At 38.5% G+C, this 20,704-nt stretch overlaps 1 protein-coding gene across 50 annotated transcripts in view; it reads left to right on the top strand.

Moving 5' to 3' along the window:
• The window catches only part of TCF4 (transcription factor 4), a 354,790-nt gene that overhangs the window by 283,345 nt on the left and 50,741 nt on the right, over window positions 1–20,704 (top strand). For all 50 annotated transcript variants that reach the window (XM_072757919.1, XM_072757926.1, XM_072757915.1 and 47 more), the window contains one exon: window positions 20,417–20,522. In XM_072757919.1, the coding sequence (XP_072614020.1) occupies window positions 20,417–20,522 (106 nt within the window). The remainder of the gene's footprint in view (window positions 1–20,416; window positions 20,523–20,704) is intronic.

The following is a 20,704-nucleotide window of genomic DNA, read 5'->3' as shown; positions in this document are numbered from 1 at the left end:
GCACGCGCATTTCATCTAGGACACCTCTTCGAATTTGAGCATGGGCTGCATGGGGGCAGGATTTCTTTGAGGTTCCCTTTTCCTGTACATCTCAGGCCATACAGTAGAGGAGAGAATTGGGTGCGTGGGTCTCTATGAGCATTTCCCTTCGGAAGGGAGGTGTTGGAGACCCATCTCTCCCCTACACAGTGACTTCTCTCTGACTAAATTTGTGACAGTGGGGGGTACCCAGGGGGAGGCTCCTCATTACTGCTGCGCGGCAGGGATCGCATCTGTGAGTTTGCCAAGGGAAGGTCTAGTATTGGGGAACAGAAAGGCAAAGAGGGGGAAAAGAACATTATAGACACTTTTAATGCTACCCGTGAAAATGTTTTCTTCCCAAGTAACATTTTTCTATAATGCTCTCAAATTCACATGTCTTGTAATCTGTTCTACAGATGGGTAGCCCATGGGGCTATGACTTTTTTACTTCAACTATTGCCTTTCAAAATATTACTCACAATTAGGAATTTATATAGTTTTAAAAGGTAATCTGGTTTCTCGGGAGTGAATATTTCTACTAACATCTTCCTTCTTTTAAACTGAAAGCCGACAAACCAGGACCAAAAGATAAAAATATGGCCCCCCCAAAAAAAGTTTTTTAAATGGGAGGTGAATTATTAGTTCTGAAGGCCACCGACTGAAACTGAACCATAAGGCTTGACACACTTCATATTTTTTTCCACATCAGAACTGATCTTTATAGAAAGCAGTAAAAATCTAAAAATTTCAGTTGTTGATTTAAATTATAGGGAGATGTCTGTGTGATAGACTCTGTAGATAAAACGGACCATAATTTTACAATGGCAATTGACTGTTTCTTAAGGTATTTGCTCAAGGCTACCTTTTACTTTACTCAAGTTTATCCTTAAATATACAGATTGGCTTGCTAAATGGTTGTGTCTTTTCTTCTTGTCTCTTTTTTTTTTTTTTTTTTTTTACAGTCTTGATAGTGATTATATTTTGCTATTTGGTAGTCTTCGTACAATGTTCTTCTCCGAGCTGTGTTTGAATTCACAGTAACTAGTGATTAATTGGTTTGCTCTAGTCATATATTTTAATAGTGGCTACTTGGTTATTTGATAGTTGGTGGACACATATTATAACCTTAAATCATCATTCAGTTTGACAGCTTAAGACTTAACATTTCTACTTTGCTGTTCATGCCATATTAGCTGCTTTCAAAGACTGATGTGTTGAGAAGTCCAATTTGGTGGCTTTTTAAAAAATTGTTACTTTCCTAAAATATATGGTATTGAGGACTCATAGCAAAATAACGTAGTGTATGGGCTGTAAGCCTGTTTTAGAACATGTTGGGTCACTTAACAGCAGCTGTGCTGGGGAGATATTTGATTTGAGAAGACTTTTTGAATCTTTTTTAGCCCTAACCATTCTGGTTTTGAAATGGGAAAATGGAAAAGAGTTTTAGGGAAGAAAGATATCTTAGTTTTGAAAGGCAGCATACGTAGAAATCTCTCCGTCCCTGCTCAGATTAACTAGCATTCCTAATCTGTCCCCCTAACAGAGGACAAAGAGTCTGATGGGAAATATGGGTTTATATTTTAGAGACACACTACAGAGGCATGAGATAGTGTCACATACCAGCTATATGCTTCTTGCCCAGCATTAATTTGGTTTGGGGACTGAAATTTAGGTAAGTCTGCCAAGGAAGCAACCTTTTCATATGCAATTTCTTAAAAAAAAAAAAAAACAACAACTATCCATTACTTTAAAAACCACTCCCTATTGAAACTTTATTCAGTCTTCTAAAATATTTCTACATTTTGGAGTGTCTTTTTGAGTGGTTGAATTTATGTGGACACCAGTGATCCTAAAAGATGACCCCGCCATATATGCTAACACATGGAGTCTTAATCCTTATCAAAGAAAAAAAAGAAGGCCTGCTTTGTCAAAAAGTCTGAATATAGGCATCTTCAAAGTAATTCATTCCTTGGACACACTAAAAATTGCTAGTGTTCTTTCTTTTTGTAGCTACAAATAGAGAGCTTATTATAATATTACTTTTTTTTAATGTATGCAAACAACTGTCAGGTCATACTTGAATTAGAGTTACTTTTATAAATTGAGGAGAGAGAATGCCTGAGAAGTCCCTAGTGGGATGAAATATTGGAAAAGTGATAACTACTTTCCTCTCTCTAGTTGTGGAGACCCCCCTCCCTGGCCCCAGATACCATGTTGCAGAACACATTCACTTAATCTTTGAAGAGCTCATCGCCTCTCTTTAAGACCTGTTCTTGTTCGTACATTGCGAATATGCACTTTTATGTCCACGAGGAAGACATTACTACCATCTAGAAGAGCAATGTCAATTAGGAACAGGAAAAAGCCGAGTCTGCCAACTGTGAATTGTATTCAGACTTTACGCCACCTCCTTTTGAACAAAATTTGAACCTTTGAGGAAAAAAATATTAGAGATTTTGATGAGCTTTTTTTTTTTTTCTTTCTTTCTTTCTTTCTTTCTTTCTTTCTTTCTTTTTTAACTATTTGCAAATCATGGCTTCCTGATCCTAAGGGGGAAAAAAAAAAAAGAAACCTCAAAGGAAAGGCTCAACAGGCTTCCTGGACATCAAATAGTTCGCACAAAACAACATTCTGATGACTTGCATGTAAATAAATCAGAAACATATGAATTAAACGTCTCTTGAAATACATATGGGTTGAAAAATAGAGAGAAGCACTGAGAAAATGTGTTTTGGGTTTTGCTGAGCCCATGACATTCGAAAAATAGTATGAGGCACTGAACAAACACAAGGCATGGCTTGGCTCACCCACCCCTAATATTAGCCTCCCATTTCAACGGCAAATCGGTTTACCATGTGCCTAAATACGAGCCACCTTTGGTGTGTTCCCCCACACTTAATTACTTGCAGTTTGGATTTTTTCAATTAGAAGCTCAAAAATAGCATCCCATTTCAAGAAAATGCAAATCTTAGCATTTTCTCACTCACTTGGCTCACAACAGACTTTTTTTAGAAAACACCACAGATCATTTCACCTTTAGGAACAGTCATATTGATATAGCCCTCTTTGGTCTGACCCGTGTGCAACAGAAGAGAAGCATGATTAGAAAAAACAAAAAAAAAAACAAAAAAAACTGGCCCTGAAATTGATGTTGCCCGTTACATCAAAGTGATGAACTACTGCAGCTAAAACTCTCATGAAGATGAATGGTACCTTCTCTTGACATTACAATGGTAGCCCAGCCATACGCTACCAAGCTCAGGGTTCCTGTTCCTTTTTCACCCCTGAGCTGTGTGGCCTTCTCTGTAGGTGGTAAAAGTTTGCCTTCTCTTTTTCACAACCCACTCAAGAGAGAAAACATTAGGGATTCTGAGTCCTGGGACAGTTGCAGAGACCTCAGAGGCCTCTTATCCTCTCTCCTTGGCATCTTGTTCCTTGGCATCTGGCTTTTAGTAACAGGATCAGAACACAGGGGAATTCAGGGAACAGAAACAGCCAGAGCTTCAGGCTTTACCCACTGAAGGTAAGTCATTGATATGTCCTTGGACAAAATCTTTTATCTGTTCTTTGGACTAGCACCATCATCTGAGATGATCAGCTTGAAGTTTTAGAGAGGTAGTGCATTTTATTTTATAGGGAAGTTACTTTGGTTGTTTAAAAAAAAACCTTTCAATGTGCTTTTCGTAACCTGTCCACTCAAATGGTGGCAAGAAGCTTCAGGGCCTCCCAGGAGTAAGGTGCTAGATGATAGCTCTGAATGAGACAGACATGGGATAGACCAGGAAGTAGCCAAAGCGTAGTTTGATACTGCACTGACGTGGGAGCACAGGCTGCTAGAGATGGACACAGGAGGGGCGCCTCTCCCACATTTGGCTGGAGGACAGAGGAGTCCAAGAATGAATGAGTATCAAGCAGGCAAAATGCTGGCATCAGGGAAGAGCATGGCATATACTGTTACCCGAGAGTGGTGTGGGATGCTTGGAGCTCACGGTGCCAAAGGATGGTAGTAAGAGATGGGACTGAAAAGGTCAACGGTGGCCAGAGCATAAAGTGCCTTGTGCCCCCTATTAAGGAGTTCAGATCTTATCATGACTGTAGTAAGGAGCCCTTCAGATGGGTATGCCCAGGAGGTCATTGAATTTAATAGTGCAGGGGGATAGCAGGGAAACCTAGTCAGAGAAGCCAAGGGAAGCAAAGCAAATCTGACTGGAAGGAAGAAGTAGTTAGTAGTGTCAGGTGTTGTGGAGTGAACACAAGGACCTTCGGCTGCAGCATCCAGGAGCTCTTGAGCAGTTCCCCTGGGTTAGTGGGTGTGCAGGGAAGGTAAAGAAGTGGAGAAGGGGCATGGCCAGCTGATTTTCCATCATCATGGTCATCATCATCATCATCCTCACCAGAAAATGAGCATCAAACATCTTATCTGCCAGACAGAGAGTGTGAAGGAAAGAATGAGACCCACCCCCACCCCCATCCCCCACACACACACCCAGGGAATTGCAGCATATTTAAGAAAAAAGATCATAAATATAACACACAAGACAGCCACACAGGGTGGAGGACGTGCAAAGGGGAAGGTGAGCCGTACAGACCAATGAGATGAAACAGGTCTGAACCGAGCCATGAAAGAACAGGACAAATCAGAAGGCAGATCGCAAGGGAGCGTTTTTTAAGTGGCGAGTGCAGCTTGAGGTTTGTATTCTGAGCTTTGCCTCCTTATCACGGGCCAGGCTGTGGGGGGGGGGGGGGGGGGGGGGGTCCTTATCGAGTAGAAATGGTGTTTCCACTGTTCAAGGTGATGTGTGCCCTTAACCTGCCTGTGACTTCTGTTTAAGGTTCTCAACCCTTTTTTTCTCTTTTTTTGAAAATTAAAGTCACAGACTGACTCTCTCTTGTAGCTCGTGCAGTCTTTATTTTTAAAAGTTGGACGCGGAACCTAAGGAACTGATACCACAAGTAGAGCAAGTCAGCACTGCTCGTAAATTCTCCGTGGCTGAGTTCCTTGGGAAGTCTTGCACATCCAGGGCTGGACGCCTGTGCAAGCCCAGTGCATTATCTTACGCATCTGTGTTCTCTCCATGTGATGTCCCCTTTCCGGTGTGAGGCCAGGGGTTCACCCCAACGTGCTGTACCTTCAAGAGGCCATTCATGTTTCAGAGGACAGTTTTTCTCAACAAAGATCCACTGTAAGGCACTTCGGTGCTAACAATCTGTAAACTTTGTAAGCGAAGCAGAGAATTGATCCTTTTTTACTCTGGCTGTTTCCCTTGTTGCTTAGTAGCCATTTCTTGGACACCTGCTGTGGGCAAGCCATTATATGAAATGTGCTCCAAGTCACACCCTCTGCCCCCAAGGAGCCCCAATCACGTTTTATGAGAGAAAAGACCTCTATACTTAATAAAATTTACACATTTCTAAAATAAAATGTTGGGAAGGTTTAGAAGAGGAGATGTATTTGATGACAACTGATTGAGCTCATTCGTTGTAAAAGGTTTTTGGTCCATAATCCTGTCTACATCCCAGCACCGGTACCCTCTCTGTGTATGCTTCTTAGAGACAAAAGCTGAATAGGTTTCTCATTAAGGAAAACAGACGCATCACCATCAAAAAATATTTCATGCATCGTTAGGGCGCTGAACATGCTTATACAAACGAGATACCGTGAGGTCCGTACTTTTTCAAGGTGTTTTCTCAGCGCATGATCTTGTTTTATTTGTACCACATCTCTGCGTAGCAGCAGATGTTATGATCTCTATTTTCAAAATAAATATCATACGATTGAAAGAGAGGTTAATGACCTACCTGTAGTCAATTAATGAGCAAGAGAATCAAAAGTGGAAAGATGGTCTCCTGCTCCTTAGAGCACATTAGAGACCATTATGTATAGCTGGTTAACTCAAGGTGTTTTGACAATGAGGGAGAATCATAAGTTCATCTATTTTTTTTTAATTTCTTAACAGATTTATTCAGGTATATTTGATATACAACAAATTGTACATAACTTGAATGTATAATTTGATAAATTTGGCATGTGTATGCTCCCATTAATCCATAAGTGCATCTTGGTAGAATGAAGAACATTGAGTTTGCGAACAAAGAGATCATGAGTGACTTTGGTGAGAGAGCAGTTTTTATTTCAGTGGAAAGACCGCCTCCTCTCCTAAGAAGGCTACATTATTTGCCTAAATTTTCCATCTAGCAACTATGACAGTGCATACTGCTTAAGAACTTTGACCCATCATTGGTCCTCCATGCTACTGGAATACCATCTCCCTGCGGATGGGTCCTCATTCTTATTTTTGGTGAAGGACAACGTGAAGGTTATAGGCCAGCTACTTTGTTTTGTTCTGTTTGCATTGATTGAGGTCCAATTCATATGACATAAAATTAACCATCTTAAAATGAACAGTTCAGTGGTATTTGATACATAAGCAATGTTGAGCAACCACCACATCTGTCTAGTTTCAGAACATTTCCATCATGCCCAAAGGAAACCTTATACCTGAGCAGCTCCTTCCCATCCCCCTGCTGCCACGTTTTATAGACCTGTAATTTCATCACAATATAACACACAGATATACATGCACGCACTCAGTCACGCACAAACACACGGCAGACACATAATCCATCTATCTAGCGATTAGGAAATTCCAGATCTACCTAGGAATAAGAAGTTTTCCAGACAAAGAACCTCATGTGTCCTAATGATATAAGCAAAGGGCTATATGTCTAATGGATGTTTCTCCATCAGGTGAGAGAGAAAAGGGAACATCCTTTGCTTATTTTCAACATTTCTCTGTATTTCTCTTAAGTTCTCACGTAGATACTAATTTAACAAGGAACGGGGGCGGGGGGGACAAAAGTCAAATCTGGGCCTTTTATTATGTAAGACTGCCATGTTCCTCTTCTTGTAAAAAAGTCTCTCATTCATTTCATCAACACTGAGAATTTTAAACTGCTGCCCATATCTTAATAGTGAGCAATCATCTGGATTTTACATTGCTAGTTTTGAGGATTCAAAGTTACTGACCAAAGTAATTTAGCTATCAAAGTTTTCATTTCTCAGATAAACATCAAAGGGGCATTCTGACTGTAATTTTTATTGTTAAAATAATTACTGTTGTGTATATTTATTTGTACCCTTGTTATTCCAAAAAATATTTGAGGTAGCCAGTAGTAAATCTTTAAAATTAAGAAAAATTGGATCAGAGGGGGGAAAATGTCTGAAATTCAATATTAGAGAAAGTCAATTTAATTATATATATAATTATATATACATATAATATGTTATATATTTATATAATATCTTAATATATAACATATAACATTATTATGTATAATATTATATATAATATATAATCATATATAATTAAATTATATTTATATATAATTAAATTGACTCTCTCTAATATTTGAATATATTTGCCTGTGCACATATATATATATGTATATATATACAGGGGGAGGGGCAGAGGGAAAGGGAGAAAGAGAGTCTTCAGCAGACTCCCTGCTGAGCGTCGAGCCCCATAAAGGGCTCCATCTCATGACCCTGAGATAATGACCTAAGCCAAAATCAAGTCTGAGACTTAACCAACTGAGCCACCCAGGCTTCCTTTAATATAAAGGAATTAATTTAATTAATTAACTAATCTAATTAATATTTTAAATGTGCCTGAAGAGGTGCACTGTCTATTGGTGATAATTTGTTCTACTGCCCAGTGCCCTTTGAGGACTATTATTACGTTTCCTTATTAAGCCCTCACCTCCTCCAGAAGTCTTTGAATAACCCTCTTCTAAGGGGATGATTCCCTTTACATTTCTTTGGCATAAATATTTTGTACAGATACTACTCATTTACATATGTCTTCTAGTTGTTTGTTATATATCTGCGTTCTCTCAACTGGCTCCTAATGACAATACTAGAGTCCTTTTTTTTTTTTTTTTTAATGTACCAAAGCACCTAGCTAAGATCTCTGTTGTGGGTTACATCAGTGAAATATCGCTGGCTGATTTTACCTAAAAGTTTGCCCTGGGTATGAGAGAGGGGCAGGTCCTTGAACAGATAACAGATAGAGAAGTGGTTGATTGGGCAGAGATACTGACAATTCTTACACTTTTTTTTTCTTCTTCATTTCAGCCTGTGCCACAGAGTCTTATATTTGGTAATTATTTCATGCTTTTGTTTTCAGTTGAAAGGAGTTAGGGCCATATGTTTTGACAGAAGAAAGACAACTTGTGCTTTTTTTCCACCTCTGTGAAAGGGAGGCTGGGGTAATGATTTTACCGTGTACCATGGCAGTGATGTCTGTTCAAAACTTCACCAAATTGGAAACTCACTGTTCCTAACAATCCTCTCAATAAGCAGAAGATGACAGCATCTTTTTGAAGCACCGAGGTTTATGCTCGATGCTTCAGAACACAGCATAGAGTTCATCTTTAACTCTAATTAACATTAGGAGGTACCACTTACTGCTATAAAAATCTGATCTCCAGATTCCTTAGACTGTAGGTGACTTGGAAGGACATTCTGATCAAGTGCTAACAATTCTGACTTGGAATTTGGAATGAAAAAACCTAGATAGAGCATAGCCCCTCGCCCATCCCCATCCAGTCGTTTAAAAGCTCTCCCTGATGTATAAGATGGGGGGAGATGGATGACTGCTTCGATAGATAATCTCAAAATGCTTTTTAAATAAGGTAATGGAAACAGGAAGTCTTTATAATTTAAAACACTACGAAGACATGAACTTTTTATAATGACTAATCATAGAATTTTACCAAATTTCTTTTTTATCCTCTTAAGTTCAAGGCAAAGAAGGTATCAGGAGAAGCACATATCTCCTTTTGTGAATTGCTTCTTTGACCGTTCCTCTCGTCTTTGCAAGATCAGTTAGAACCTTGGTCTTACTATCTTTTTTTTCTTGCTTGGGTCTCTCCTTTTGAAAGTGTCTTTCAGCTTTGTCTGACACAACTTTCTCTCTAAATCCTCTTGCTTCCTGGGAAGGAATGTTTGCTTAGGAATGATAGCTGTCTGGCCCTCTGTGCTTTTTGTGCCCAAATGCAGCCCTGGAGAGCTGGGATTGGAGGAATAGGAATAACACAAGGAGGTTGCACATGGTTAAACTATAGCGTAAGTGTCGTCTTCTCATTGGTGCTGCTTTCCCTTCTTGTAAAGTCCTCTCTGTACCCTCATCCCTTCTTCACTTTTTTCTCATCCTTTCTAAAAATTATTTCTTGAGAGAAGGTCTGAGACCTCATCATGTTGAATTGTAATAGCTCCTCGCTGATGATGACATTTCCCAAGATGGGGGCTGATTGGGGATACGTGGAAAAGTGGGTTTGTGACTGTGAGCCTTTTTCCAGGGATGTAGGCCTTTACCCCTCATGGTAATAATGTTTCTTGACTAAGGTCTGCAGCATTGAAGCTACATGTTCATCCTAGGGTCCCCAAGTTTATTTGAGATTAGCTCCCTTTTTAAAAGACAAACCTGTTAACATCCATTGAAGGATGTCAACTCTAGGCTTCAAGCATCAACCTGTGGCCTTGGATTCAAAGTGAAAAGGGTGGGGAATACTCTTAGAACCCTTCATCATGGACCATTATAGGTCATTGTCTCCACCTCCTAACACAGCTCAGTTCTCAAACATAGAGAAGAACACTAAAATCTGTTTTGGCAGAACAATGAATGTTTATCTCTATTTTATGATGTTTTTCGTGGTTTGGTGTGTATCTTGTGTTCATTCATTCATGCATGCACTTAATCACTTCTTGAGCCTTTTCCATGTCAGGCACCGCACACACGCACACACACGCACATACACACAAAGCATACTTTGTCATATTTTCACAAAATTTGTTTAAACTTTGTTGTTTCTGTGGTTGTCTATCTTGAGCAGGCCTTCTTAACATTCCGTTGAGTATAGAAGAAACAATAACCAACATTGGAATGAAGCTCAAATTAATTTCTTTATATTGTAGAATCAGAATTTGTTTTCATCTGGAAGATGTGCTGCTCTCATTTAATTGATGAAACAATACCCTCATAGGTCACAAACCTGTTTATTGGCATATTTAACTGACGCTATTTTGAGGTTCCAGACCCTCCCAAAGAAACAGTAGTTGTCATCTTAAAAAACGCACAATTGGCTGCCAAAAGGGGGAAAAAAATAATGTTGAGACGGGATGTGATCCGTTAGAAATCCTTAGCAATCACGAATTTGATGCGCTAGCAGCAGAAATCAAAATAATTTCGTTATATCTGTTTAAGGTTTAAAATAACTAGAAATAATAATTGATAGAAATTAAAGGTCATGTTAAGAAGAACATGACCTTTAATTTCTGACTCACATTCAACAAATAAAAGCTTGGAAACAAACTGGTTAGGTGTTTGGAACATATTATAGAATTGTGATGCACTTAACATCCACAGTCGTCTGTGCCAATCCCGAGCCTGGTGATGAGGCCAAGTCCCACGTGAATAAGTAACATAAGGAATGTAACCAGGAAGAAGTCAGGTTTCACCTGGACCAAATTTTATGCAATTAAGTGTTTCAAGAGATCTTTAGCCAGGTGTAACTTAATCAGTTTAAGGCATTCTCAGCTAGGGCCAAGGTACTCAGAATGTTGGCAGTGGGCATTCCTGTGATAGACCACGTTGAAAGTAATAGCAAACATACAGTGTCTGCTTGCTTCGTGCCAAGAGCAAGAGAAATGCAGGTGTAAAAATAAAAAGAAGTATTTGGAGCCAGAGGCTAGTACACATAGACGGAACTATATTAACACTTGACTTGAATGCTTTAAGGAGTAATATGGTGCTTTTTATCAATTTAGTGTCCTGGTATTTAGGCCTGGGTCTGGTTTCACTACTAAATGCCAGCGTAATTCACAGCAGATTACTTCACTTCTCTCCGACATTAGTCCTATTTAACGGAAAGTATTGATACCTGCTGCTGCTTTGCTCAGCTTCTTGCCTGGAAGACAGATGAATGGTCCTCCCATAGCAGTGCACAAGAGCCTCCTTTGTGGGCCCCCCCCCCCCCCCCCCGACTGCGATCACCTTGTGTTCTTCTCTTTAGGCAAAACAGCATTCTCAGCCACCTGGCTGCTAAATGGCCAGGGCGTAGATATAAGGGATCCAGGATTCACAAAGCTGGGTTTTGGTAGGAGTCCTTGAACACCCTGGAGAGAATTCTTAGCTATTAAGAGATAATATTGTGGAATGGTGGTTACAGCTCAAACTCTGAAACAAAACTACATGATTTTGCCCAATGTGCCATTTAACTAGCTCTGTGACTTTGAGCGAGTTACTTTACATCTCTCTTAGATTCCTTATTTATAAAATGGAGATGATAATAAGACAGCAGTTTTAGTGTACAAAATGAGTGTATGTACCTTTTTTTTTTTTCTTCTGGAATGGTGTCTGGCATGTCCTCAGTAAAGTGTTAGCTATTTTTATCTTTGTCATGATTTTTGTCATGCCAAGTGTGACAAGAGCTTGGGGCTGGCAGGCATTGGGACCAGGTCCTTTTTCGCTTCTGGAGAGTGTTAAGCTATGACACCATAATAAATGACTTCTTTTCTTTTGTTTCCAATTGGTAACTCCCTGCATGTATCACTAAGCTGGTTGTAGGATAATATGTGAAAATAACTTAAAATTTCAAACATTCACTGTCTACGTATCTATAGATCTATTGTATCAGAGCAGAGTAAGCCCAATCATACCTCTCCTGACTGTTTTGCTGTCTCAGGTTTGCAATGATAACACACTGAAAACCTTTCTAAAATAACAGGATACCATGTACACTTAAATTACAATAATATTATCGTACAATTATTAGTAATTGTTAGTGCTTTTTTTAAAAAAATGAAGCAGGAGGATTTTTTCTTTCTCCCTTGTAAATTTTTATGCATGTCAAAGGCTACATGGCGTCATTTTATTTTAAGGGTTTGAAATTTGATTAGGGATTTGAAAAATATACTACAGCTAGCTAAATTAAAAAAAAATAATATCCTTGCCTTTTTATTTGAAGAAAAGAAAGACCAAGGTAGAGCTGCCTGCCCATAAAGAACACCAGGTTTTTCATAGCTCCTGGGGGGGGGCCTGCATGCAGGATGCGCTCACTTAATAATAGGTCCAGTTCACTTTTTCACGGTGTAGTCCACGACCTTGCTGCAAACTGGGTGCTCTCTTAGAGAAATGCATTGCCTGCAGGCTGCCCATCTCTGCATGCCTACTCCATTCTGGAGCCTGATCTCTTACGGATCACTCAAGACCCTTCTTCTTCTTGCTTTCTTTTGGGTCTTTGTGATGTCTTCTGGTTATAGAATTTGGTCGGTAAAGATACAAACAATGAAGGGAATCAAAACCCTTACAATTTTACTACTTTTTAACACAGAAAAGGAAATTTGGTGACTGAGAAGAAAACTCTTGGCTGTACTTAGAGGACCTGCTTGTCTTGCTTCTGATTTAATGTAGTGGTCTGATCATGAACAAGTCATCAAAACTCAGATCATATTTAGAAGAGCAGAAAAATTATATGTGATATTTGTGATGGGATGTATGGATGGATGTTCAAAGTGATTTGCGTTCTAAATATATTACACCCTCGGGACACGTGGGCAGCTCAGTCGGTTAAGCGTCTGACTCTTGATTTTGGCTCAGGTCATAATCTCAGAGTCGTAAGATCGAGCCCCATGTCGGGCTCTGCGCTGAGCATGGGGCCTGCTTAAGATTTTCTCTCTTCCTCTTCCTCTGCCCCTAGTCCTGACCCTTGGCTTGGGCTGTCACTCTCTAAAAATAAATAAACAAAATATTTTTAAAAATATATACTCAAGAATTTCTTTTGGGGGATCATATACATGTTCTTTTTGTGATGCAGTATGGCAGAGTGAAGACAGGTAATTGCTTGTTAGTGGAAAAAAATAGGTTTATCATATGCAGTAATGGCACATTTTATACATGTTTAGATAATTGTGGGGTTTTTTTTCAGACTACCAATGTATTTTGTGAAAAAAAAAAAAAACCCTTCTTACAAGGAGTTATTTAGGGCATTTAAAATTATTTGGTTAATTCCTATAAAAGCTTCAGGTGATTTAGATGGTCATAAAAGCTTCACAATTTCAATAGCCTACACCTCTGAAATTTTCCATTTATGATTAAATATCCATCAGTTTGCCAATATACTACAGACACTTATGTGTTATCTCTAGGTAGATTTCATATCTAGATAAATTTTTCTATTTATATGACAATAATGCACGTTGGCCTTTAGCCATCACCTGGAAATGAAGTAGGATTTTCTACCATTAGTAAATATTCTTTGACTTGATATATCTACTGTACTGAGAATATATCAGGTGAATAATTTTTATTCCTGGGGTTTGCTGTTGGTTTTCATTCTTTGCACTCTTGGATTATTTACTGTCTGACTGTTATATGCCCTTGAGCGTTATTAACTGCCTTTAAACCTTATAATAACTTACTCAACTCTGTTACTTGAATCTGTTTATTAACCTTTTATGCCATTTTACTGCCCATTAGAATATTTAAGTTATAAAGTTAAAAAAGACTTTAGAAAGGAGAGTGCCAAGAGGACTGGATGCAAAGTCAAGGGCCCTGGGCTCTGTCCAGGCCCTTGGGTAAGTCCATTAACCTCTTTCTTTGCTCATTTGTAAAATAAGGTTGAAAGCATTCGAGCTTTAAAAATATGACGCCAAGAGGCAGGACAGAGGGCAGCAGGTGGAAAAGTAGCATGAAAAAGAGAAAGGAGCATCTGTAAAGAAGTCATATAAAAAAGATTTAAAAAGAAAAAGTAATAAAAATGAAGTGAGAGTAGAATAGAGGGACCCAATTACCAATAATGTGAAAACACATGATCAGAAAAACTTAAACATCTGTTCAACTTTTATCGTCTAGAAAAAGTGATCACACCATGTCTAACTATAATTCCTTTGCCAAAGACACTAGGGGCCAAGGACAAAATTGCAGTTGAAGAATTTCTTTTGCTTCCTACACATCCAGAAACCTAGAGTCACAGATACTCTTGCCTCGTGTTCCACTTGGTACAATTTGCAGGAATTTTGGCAGATGGTTATAAAAGGACTTTAAAAAATATGTAGTAGTACAAGGAACTCTAAACATGATAAATAAAACTCAAACCTAAATGTTCTACTCTTCGGTAGCATCAACATTTATTAACACGAGCTGTATGCTAGGGTAGGGATACCCAGAAGTTGCCTCTCCAACCAGTCCACCAAAAGAGTTCTTGCTTTTGCACCCTAAATGGAATATCTAGTCTTAAATGAGCTGGCATCCTTGTCATAGCTGCTGTAATAGAGGGTGACACAGAGGGCCCAGGAGGGCTCTTCACAGACAAGCATGATTCGAGACCAGTGCTTCCAACAAAACTTTCTGCCGTAGCGGGAAGGTTCTTTGTTGATGATATCCAATATGGTAGCCAGTGACCGCATACGGCTGTTGAGCACGTGAAATGTGCCTAGTGTGACTGAGGGAAAGGATATGTAGCTTCATGTAACTTTAAGGTTAATTCAAATAACTACATACTACTAATGGCTCCTGTACTGGATAGCCCCATTCTAGACACTTTAAAAAATAGCTATAAGCAGTGACTAGCACTTACAACAAGATGCAAATACTACTACCATTTACTGAGTGCCTACAACAGATTAAGAATTATGCTTGGCAGGTATTATCTCTAATGCTCACAAAAAGGATAGCCTTGTTTCATGAATGAGAGAACCAAGGCTCACAATAGCACCAGCCAGCTCACAATTGTGAGAGCTGGAACTTGAACCCAGTTGGTCTGGCTCCAGAGCTGGATAATCTCCGCTGATAGGTCCAGTCTTTTTCCATACTCTCTGAAAGACTACCTCTTTTAAGTACATCTTCCCCCTGCTTTATGGATCAGTCAGTGATATACCTTTAACTTGGTCACGTGGCACGATGACAGTGTCCAAATTAACTCTTTTGAATGTGGAGGTATCCCTACCCCTGAGCCCTTCTTTTCCCGTGCCTTTCCAACAATATTGCAAGAGTTGAGGGTCCAGCCCAGTTGCTCGAGTAGTGAGCTGATCCACCTCCAAGTACTTTTCCCCATTAGATGCTGGGAAGCACCAAAGCGTATGCCTAGCTTTGTGAACGTCACAGCATGCTCTCAATGCTTGACATTTGAGTGTTTCTCCATCATAGTCTAGAATATTTCTAAAATCTGCCAATGTCTAAACTACTAAGTGAGCCTTGCTAGCACTTGGGCATCTGGGGCGTAAACCTGCTTTTGTTATTTTTCACCCCCCATGGAGCATCCAGCAACTCTCTTTAAGAGGCTGAAAGTCTCAACTACAATATTCCAGTTGGTCTGAACTGAATCTCTTCAGAAATTCTATATTTGGGTGGTTCTTGCAGAATCACAAAGGGGGAGTAATGGTTGGGAATGCTGAAGGTGCATCGTACAACCTGGTAGTCATCGCTCAGCCCCACTCAGTTACACACCTCGTGACACATGATCTGTGGCCACTTCTCTTCATCCCTTTAGAGCTTAGCTTCCCACTTGAGGAAGCAAGTAACATTAATACGGATTGGTTTTACTATGAACATACCTTATCACGTCTTATTTTCCTAAAAGGTAATTATGAAACCCCCGTAAGATTATTTCTATAAACTGTGGTCAGAGTAGAGCCTTGCGTTGATAGTTTAAAATATCTCTTTTTGCCTTTTCAGAGCAGGGGATTTTTTTTTTTATAGCAAGAATATGGACTCTGATGACCATTTAAGTCCTGCCCTTACCACTTGATTGGGGTTTTTTTTTTTCATTTTTAAAGTTTTTATTTAAATTTCAGTTAGTTAACATACAGTGTAATATTAGTTTCAGGTATGCAATTTAGTGATTCAAAACTTCCATACACCATTTGGTTCTCATCACAACAATTTCACTCTAAATCTCCTTTACCCATTTCTCGCATCCCACCCACCTGATTAATTGTTAATGTAGGAAAGGTGGCTTAACTTTCCTGAGTCGCATTTGTTCAGTTAATAAAAACAATAGGAGCACATTAACCCTATTGTCTGATGCATTTTTTAAATGCTTAATACGTACTCTTCTGGTTGTTTCATTTTATTCTCATAGGAACTTTGCGTAGCAGGGTCCGTCATTCCCATTTTACAGATAGGAATCTGGAGACCAAAGAGGTTTAAAGGAACAGGTTTAAGGTTGTCTAACTGGCAAATGGTGGAACTTGTAGTCATGCCCAGGCTGGTTTGGGCGGATCCATTTGATCTATGATACTTAGGCCCCATGAAATAGAAATGAGGCTATTAATAATAACCATCTTCTATGACCCTTAGGAAAATCAGAAGTAACATATGTAGAGTTCCTAGCACAAAAGCTATTTTCCACAAGAGGCCCTAACCAAATGGTTCATTGTTATTTTTTAAATATTATAAGTGAAACTGATCTGCCAAGGCAGATAAAAATGAGAACACCATGGGGAAAGGTAGGATACACATTCTGCTCCCTTCAGTGTGAATGTTTGCTTGGTTTTCTTCTTTTCTAATAGGCAGAGGTTCTATTTAAAAGAAGGTATAGTATTATTTCTTTGAGCAAAGGATAATCAGGACCACTGGATGAAACAGCTAACGTAATATAGCAATACTTCTCAAGATACAACAAAAACTAAATATGTAAAATGAAATTAAAAAAAATTTTATCAGTTCAGGGTTTCTTGTTATCTGGAGAAACTTTTTAAACTCTGAATCTGTATATGTATGATTTTGTTTTAAATTCAGAATTAGAAAAGATAATGGTGGTAAATTCGGACATAAACTATGCTTTGCTGTTAGTTCCCCATAAAGTTTTTATTCAACAAACAGTTCACCAAAAGAGCCGTAGCCTGTGAGCTTTGGCCAAGTTTCCCCATTTCCAATTTTGTGACAAAACTTTCACCCTTCTTTGGTTACTCTTGTGGGAGGAATCAGAATGCCAAAAGACACCTTGATCTAAGCTACCTTATCAGAGAAAAACTTAAGTGTAGATTTTTATTTCCCTTTAGACTTTTCCTCATGTTTCATAGTGGGGTCACTTCAATACACAGAACTAGAATTGGGGATTTTTATTTTACTTTTCACTGGACTGATTTTTTGGTGTTAGTCATTAAAATGACTCCAACTATTTGAAGATATCTGGGATGTTTGTCATTGTTCTGTTAAATAAAAAACTATTTTAGTTAACAAATATTTAAGTCATGGTTCCAATTACCTAAAATAGTAATAATTAAAATTAATTGGATATGAGCTTTTCTTCTTAAATTTAGTGTCTCTATTAAATACATTATTGAAACCCATACTTTGAAGTCTTTTGATTGAGAAATTGGCAAAATAGTTGACTGAAGTAAAAATAATGAAGCAGCTTCCTAGTTATCCAGGTTACTAAAGATGAAAATATTAAGGATGAACTGAAGTTCGAACGTTATGATCAATCTGCTTTCATAAATAACATCTTAAACCTGCACCACCCTTTTTAAAGACAGTAACCTAAACTAAGAGAAATTGATAGTTGTGTAATGATGGGCAAGTTGCAAATCTTGAGCGATTGCTTTGACTATTCCATTTTTGAATTTCTTGTAATTAACATGTGAGAGGAGCTGAACTGATAACTAATTTCTCTAATTCCTTCTGCTTTTAAAATGGTAGGGGCGTCTGGCTGACTCGGTCAGTAGAACATGTGACTCTTGAACTTGGAGTTTTGAGTTCGAGGCCCATGTTGGGTGTAGAGATTTCTTAAAAATAAAATCATAAAAAAGTATATTAGTTCTATGTAAGGTTTATTTATATAAACAGTTATATAGGGTGCTTACCTTAAAAATAACTTGTGAAGTAGGAAAGATGAAGTACATAAAAGGAAAGAGAATAACATTTTACCTGATGTGTAAATTTATAGTATAAGCAAAAATTATAAGTTATGCAGAATTTGCCTTTTTTTTCTATAAACAATGGTCTGTTTTTTGTTAATAAGATTTTCATCTTATTTAAATTGTCTTCATTTGACCACAACACTGGAAAAATAGAAATTATATAGTATACTATATCCTAAAAATCTTGTAACCCCATAGATACTCTCTTTATGCAAGTGGTAATTACAAATTTGGGATAAGTGATCTTATTCTCAGATCTTTGAGCTTGATCATAATTCATAGTCCAGGTAGCCACCTTGTACATTGGCCGAATCACCAAAGACTTGTCCTTATCTCCCAGAAGAAATATCAACTAATTCTGTCCACTGGGGGGTGGGGGGGGCGGGGGAGTGGACCCTGTTAGGTGCCATCAAATGGTATTAACATAATAATGTACATGTTTAAAGATAATGTAGTAGAGCATAATTAAAATTATGCTATATATTTTCCTAGGAGAACTTATTTCAATTGTTTAAAAATATCAAATGATTTAATAATATGGGTCAAAGTTTATTTTCAGCTTTATAGTAAATGTACTGAATTCTGAAGTTTGGAGATAGCACATAGTACCCTTAGCTTGTGTTAATACCAACTGGCCAAGTAGCTGTCAGGCTAAAAGCCTGGACCACAGATATATTGTAGTGGGTGGAATAGCTATGTTGCGCTCATTTTGTCATTAGAATGAGATGATCTAATTTTCAGTTTCCTCTTTTTCTAGACAGTAATGTTTCTTTCATGTTTTTAGCCTACTCTCAAGACCTTCTTTAAATACATTCAGTAGTATTTCCCTAACTGTTGCTTAGTCGTATAGTTCTCAAGAAAATCCTGGGCTTTGCGTGATAGGACTTTAAAGGGTATTGATGTGTTTGGAGATTCCTGGCTAAGGTTTATTCTTTTTCTCTTAAAGATGCTTGCAAAGATGTCTCCCTTCTTGTAAGCCCCGTAGCAATAGAAGCAAGTAGGCATTTATATATTTGAAATATGAGGATAATTAAAAAATGAAATGTAGTCTATGAAATGTGGGGTCTGTATCCCTCCATGACTGAAGAAAATGCCATGTTTTCTAATGTGTGCCTGGGTTCTTCTGGTTTGTTTTTGTTTTGTTCATTCTCCAGGACCTCCCAATTTTCAAGGGCACTGTGGGGCATATGTCGCATTTATTTGATGTATGTATGTGTATGCATATTTTCCCACATCTGTCTCTGTGGACTATCCTTTGTGAAATCCTAAACCTTGTATTAATGCTTAGTTTGTGATTCATGGTGTTCTGAGAACAATTATATAATTTTTCTTAGGGTGTTTATTCGATGTGCACGGTAAAAAAAAAATGGGAGTATTTTTTGGTAACTCTGCAGTTGCCTTTTTATTGGTGAATTTCTCTTTCTTTTACTGTGACCTGTGAATATCACTGTAGGCTCACTGCCAATTTTGTGAGCCGCTGCCTGCTTTAAAATGGAGGCAGGAAGGTATCCATTTTCATCAAGAGGATGACAGTGTTTCAGTCTCTCCGACCATCTGGAGAGAGGAACTTTTGGAGCAAAAGAAAATAGGGATTTGAAAAAATTATATTTAGCAGAAAAGGCAAGGGGGGGGAAACCAATTAAAGTTAAACTATACCTTATGAATTTATGCTTTTCTACTATGCTGTCTTCTTTAGAGGAAACATAAACAAGAAAATACACAGGCTATTTTTATAAGGGACTGGTTCCCCCAGTCTCAAGAGTATTAGTAAGCGAATGTTCAGTAAAGTAGGATTTTGGCACACTTTTTTTAAGTTTATTGCACACACAAATATAATAAGAACTATAAAGAAGTGCTCCCCCCCCCCTCCTGTGTACGTACTGATTGTTGGTGGTCTATGTAGATCTGGGCTTTTAATGGCCTTTTTCATGCATCTCTGCAAAAAGCTGACACTATGGGAATTTAATATTCCAAGATGTATTTGTCACTTTCTGTGGTCTGGATAGTGCATTCGTTTTCTCTGTGTCTTTCTCTCAGAAATGAACATTTTAATTGAAAGATGAAGTAAAAAGAAGAGGGTTGATGTGTGCCCTTCTGTTTGCACCTTTCATGTGCTCAGAGGCCATATAGGTTTAAAAAAAAAAAAAGATGCTTGGACAGGACAGCCCTATGGGTATTATATAATATATTTAACTAGATGTAATTTGCAGTATTCTTGCCTGAGACTGGAAAATATCCGCCCACCCCTGAACCCCCCCTGCTGGTTTTCCAGTCACACCAATATACTCAGCATTTTTGTTGTTGTTTTTTGTTCTTCTGTATTCTGAAAGGGGCAGTGTTCTAGGGTTTGATCAGATTTGGAAAGGGCATGGTAGAAATTTAGCATTTTGTGCCTGCTTCTTATAAAGTAATGGACCTTGAGGTGCTTTGGTCAATGCAGCCAGCAAAACTAAATTGTCTCTCCTTCCTCAGGTTTATGCTCCATCAGCAAGCACTGCCGACTACAATAGGGACTCGCCAGGCTACCCTTCCTCGAAACCAGCAGCCAGCACTTTCCCTAGCTCCTTCTTCATGCAGGGTAAGATGCGGCCACTTCTGCGGGGAAATCCAGTGGACAGAGTCTCCCTGGGTCTTCTCAGGTCATATATGGGGGGAAAGACTGCTGAACGGATAAGAAGTGGAATACGAGGCCAGGGGAGAACATGAAGGTCATGCCCTTTTTAGGCATCAGATTCATTAAAAATTAATCAGTTAATTAAA

The sequence above is a fragment of the Vulpes vulpes genome, chromosome 5, assembly GCF_048418805.1.
Source record: "Vulpes vulpes isolate BD-2025 chromosome 5, VulVul3, whole genome shotgun sequence".
In the NCBI taxonomy this organism is placed as follows: Eukaryota; Metazoa; Chordata; class Mammalia; order Carnivora; family Canidae; genus Vulpes; species Vulpes vulpes.
The sequence above is the reverse complement of the archived record's forward strand: the minus strand, read 5'-3'. Positions and strand labels throughout refer to the sequence as shown.